At 33.7% G+C, this 5000-nt stretch overlaps 1 protein-coding gene across 7 annotated transcripts in view; it reads left to right on the plus strand.

The window, feature by feature from the left end:
- The window catches only part of LOC125031849 (longitudinals lacking protein, isoforms H/M/V-like), a 63471-nt gene that overhangs the window by 41697 nt on the left and 16774 nt on the right, over nucleotides 1-5000 (plus strand). For 5 of the 7 annotated variants that reach the window (XM_047622827.1, XM_047622829.1, XM_047622830.1 and 2 more), the window contains one exon: nucleotides 1623-3875. The exons of the other annotated variants lie outside the window; for them this stretch is intronic. In XM_047622827.1, coding sequence (XP_047478783.1) covers nucleotides 1623-1813 — 191 coding nt within the window. In that variant the 3' untranslated portion in view covers nucleotides 1814-3875. Of the gene's footprint in view, nucleotides 1-1622; nucleotides 3876-5000 lie in introns of those variants that run through there. 7 annotated transcript variants of the gene reach the window in all.

A 5000-nucleotide genomic window follows, 5' to 3' on the forward strand; every position in this document is an offset into this window, starting at 1 on the left:
ATGGAGAAAGAAAAAATGAAAAGGGGGGGATGGAACTTTTTTCATTTGAGATCTGCATGAAATAGTAAAGGGGCCATTTCTAGGCTATGCCAAAGATAGCAATGTTACATAAATTAACATTATAATGAATATAATGGCCATATCACAAGTTCACTTTACAGTTTGAAGACTGTTGTGTGAATCTTATTACAGAAAGGAAGGATAGATCTGTTCATTTCTTAATTAAGTAGCTTTTTGGTGTACATAATTTTATTATTTATTTATTGTTTTTTTTTAGTTCTATTTTATTTTTTATTACTAAAAGTAATTTTTAAGGGTTTAGAGGCATCTTTCACATCTAAAACATGATGTGTACAAGTTGCTTAACTTTAAGGGTTATGTGTAATAAAAGTGCTGATAAACATTCAAATTTCTTATGCATTCATAGCAAATATGCAATATGTTTTCTTAAGGTCAGTGAAGTAATTTACTGAAAAAGAAAAAATGAAATCCAGAAGAGACTGCTTGGAGTCTGAACTAAGATATTCTGAATATGCCTGATTTCGTTCAGTAATCATGGATGAGTACATGTACCGTAATCAGGTTGGTACAAAATTGTTTAATCTACACATGACTCTTAATGAAGTTAAACTTGATTTCTTTACAGTAGATGTATTGAAAAGGGGATGTGCAATCAACTTAGAATCTACTGTTTGAACAAAAAAGTAACCCATTACTTTGATTCTCAAGGACCAAAAACTTGTAATCTCACAATAAGTTCATTTACCCACTCAGTGGAACCATAGAAAGTATGTGTGCACTTATTCAATTGGGACAGGGTTTTAGCTTAATCATCTGTCTATTTATTTCCTCAAAACTTTAGAACAGTCGCCTCTTTTTTCTTATATGCAGCTTTCAAGGAGTGTAATACAAAGTTTATTGGGAATTATTACATTCATTTAGTCAAATGAAAGAAGAAGGGGACCTGTGTCATGAATACACGAATACATCATTACTGACATGTTAACTAGACTTTTGGCGTTGTGAATGGTACTTTATATGTAAGGTAAATTATATTATGTGCAATGATTAGGTGATGGTATGAAAAACGGTATCATGTATATTTGCAAAGTGATTCGGTATGAGACTTTTTTTTTTTTTTTCTACATCAATGTGATGTATGTGAGATGGTAATTTGTATTCTTATTGCAAAGTATAGTTAGACTGAATAAAAAAGGACTAGACAGGGGGCTATGAATGGGAGCTGTCAGAAATTACTAGTAGCTGGCTGGGTGCTTCAATAATCTTCCCCCCCCCTCCCCCTCCCCTGCCCAACAGTCATAAATGTTTTAAGGAAGTCCAAGGCCATTAAATTATCATGAGTAAGATATGATTCTTCGCTATAGTAGCTTTCAGTCATAAGTTTTTTTTATTCATCATCATCTTTGACTCTTTCCTCTTTGTCTCATTCTTCTTCTTCATCTTATTCTTTTTCTTCTTCCTCCTCTTCTTCTTCTTCTTCTTCTTCTTTTTCTTCTTCTTCTCCTCCTACTTCTTCTTCTTGTAGAACCTTGAGTACAATAATGCTCCAAAAGGAAATTCCAAAAAAATAATGGTTAGTGAAGGTGCTGTTCCTCTTCTAGGGGACGGGAGGAGTTTCTTCTGGGCTGACGCCAGGGTTGCCATCAGGACTGCCAACTGTCATGCCATCAGCAGTATCGCCAGGACTGTCGGGAGGAGGACCTCACATTTGCCACTATTGTTCCCGACCATTCTACTTACGGTCAGACCTAACACGGCACCTGAGAATCCATACAGGAGAGAAGCCCTTTAGGTGTCCTTATTGTGAACACACGACAGCCAGGAAATCCAGTTTGAAAAAGCATTTATTAAGCAAGCACACCCAAATTGCCAATAGTTGAGTTTAGGAATTTTTATATAAATATATATATATCTTGCTAATGTTTACAAGAGAATGAAGTTTTTCATTTCAAAATTTAAGATCTGTTTTAAGCAAATTCTTATTTTTTTTAACATTTGTACTCATGATTAGCATTGCTACTAATACCAAAGAATTTTTAATATTACAATTTTTATGTGATGGAATGTCATAAATGTACTTAATTAGAGTCCACAAATACAATTAGCATCACTTCCTCTGCAATGAATATGTAAGGTTATCTTTTTTGTATATTTTACTTTGAACTTGAGTTTTATTATACACAGACTCCAAGGTCATTGTTTAAGTTATTGCAGATAAGATTTATTGATGCCATCATGCCATACTAGTTTACAAAAAAAATGTTTTGTTATTTTCATAACCCCCAAAATATACAAAGATCATCTTATCTGCATAGCATACAAATTGTATGAATTCCTTTGAAATGTACGTTCTGAATTTGAGAATGTATCTTGGTGTCATATTTTTTTCCCAATCTCAAAATACACTTATATCCAAGAGGGTCACTTTGTTTGTGTGTATATAATTTATATATCAAAGGTAGGGTATTATTTGGCATTATCTTCCACTTCTTTTTACATTTCTGTGAAGTCTTTCATCTTGGCAGATTTTACAAATAGGCTCCAGTGTAAACTGCTGTCATTATTATGATAAGAGAGTTAAGAGTTGTGGGGAAGAAAGAATTTTAAAGATTTTTTCTTTGCCTTTAGTGCTATAGTTGTATAATTCATTATTATGCCATATTTGTCACTATTATTTTTAGTAATGTCTTCTGACTGCATTATGATATTTGCAGCTCAACAGTACACTAAAATGCACTCCTTTTAATATGTGTTTTAGTCCATTCCTTCTGGAACATGACTGACAAAATTTTATGCAGCACACACACACACACACACACACACACACACACACACACACACACACACACACACACACACACACACACACACACACACACACACACACACACTCTCTCTCTCTCTCTCTCTCTCTCTCTCTCTCTCTCTCTCTCTCTCTCTCTCTCTCTCTCTCTCTCTCTCTCTCTCTCTCTCTCTCTCTCTCCTTATTTTCTTCATCCCATAGATTTTTAAGAATTATACTATTTGGTCAGAAGTTTAGTCTTCATTAATATTGATATTACGTTTATTTTTTTAAAACATAGTATTGCTGTGATATTGAAATTTCACTCTTTTGGAACCCACAACACCAGCAATTTATCGTCTTAATTATTGGAGATAAATTCTCCCTCTCCCTCTCTCCCCCCCCTCCCTCTCCCTCCCTCCCAACAAGTCACTGATCTAACCTACATTAGGCAATTTCCCCTCAAAAATATAATGAATGACCTTAGAGGAGTCACTTCCTCAAAGCCATGTTTGCTGGTACACATTTTATAGGTTAGCTTTACTTATATCTTGCTTTCTCCTCCTCTACCTCCTCCTTGTCCTTGTCCTTCTTCCTGTTTTATTCTTTTTACCCTTTTTACCATTCACACATTTTATGAAGTGTACATAGATATTTAATTTTTGGGCATCTCCTTTTAATATGTAAATGAGAACATTTACGTTATTCACAGGCTTTTTCTAACACTTTATATTAATTAGTTTTATGAATATTGTCTGTATACTGGATACTTATTCATTTTCTGTAGCAGCTTTTATTAATAAGTTGTAATCAGTTTTGTCTTTCATATGCATGTTATTCAGAGTTTTAGGGAAAATATATTATTTTAACCAATCTATTTGAATGTTATTTTTTCTCTCTCTCTCTCTCTGTCTTAATGGTTAGTAGATATCTCAAAAAGCAATATGTGTTTATTTTGTAAGACTTGATGATAAGTCTAGAGTATTTTATTTGTTGTAATATTTGTAATTATATGGAACACAATTTGGAATATGAAATTAAAGTGAAAGCAACAGAAGTAGTCATGAAGAAACAGCTGGTTTTAATATCCGTCAACCTGAATTTTTCTCAAAGCAAAGATGTAATTTTGTAATAATCCTGGGAAGTAAGACAGAATCTACCTTTTCACAATGATATGGAAAAAAGGCATTGGTGTGTACACACGCACACGCACACGTATACGCACACGTACACGTACACGCACACGCACACGCACACGCACACGCACACGCACACTCACACGCACACTCACACTCACACGCACACGCACAGGCACACACACACACACACACACACACACACACACACACACACACACACACACACACACACACACACACACACACACATATATACACAAATATACACAAATATACATACACACACCAGTAACTTGGATCTTTTTAACCCTGTCGAACTTTTACAAATATGTAAAACACATCTACATATTCATTGGGATAAGAACAATCCTGTGATTGATGGGAAGTTTTTCACATGCTCCAAGTTTCTGCATAGATCCAATCTTTGTTGTATGACAGGCTTGTAATACAGTTCTGTTTTTATTACTGATAAGACATAAAGATACTTCTAAATTCATAGATAAAGAAAAAATGATACCATCTGCCTTTGAAGGTGAGATAGGGCACAAGTGAAGTGTACACACTATAATCCGTCATCTGAAAAAGTTAAAAAAATATGAAATTTATAAACTGTATTTCTAGTTTCATTGTTACACTATGATTTTATAGCGAGATTCATTGTTACACTATGATTTTATAGTGAGATTGTACTATAAAGGAAGGAAGAATTTTAGTACAGAAAACTGATGTCGGCCAATGATAAATTCAGTCTGAAAAGGAAAGCATATTATAACATTTATCCAGAACTTGTCATATTTCAAACACCTAAATGGTAGGATTATGTTTTTCATCTGGATCTCTCTTTTCCTTTTAGATATTTTCTTTTGTCGTTGTCAAAGATTCATTTAATTCAATTTGCTCTGTAAATTACCAAAGGAAATGTGACTTTTCAGATAACAAGACAAACAAGGTTTTGAATTCTGTTGAATCAATGCAGGTTAAGACAAAAACTGCATTTTGTATTTTCAGAATGAGTTAAGCTTTTGATAACTTATAAGTTTTTAACTTTTCAAGTTATC

Source organism: Penaeus chinensis, chromosome 13 (genome assembly GCF_019202785.1).
Source record: "Penaeus chinensis breed Huanghai No. 1 chromosome 13, ASM1920278v2, whole genome shotgun sequence".
NCBI classification, from domain to species: Eukaryota; Metazoa; Arthropoda; class Malacostraca; order Decapoda; family Penaeidae; genus Penaeus; species Penaeus chinensis.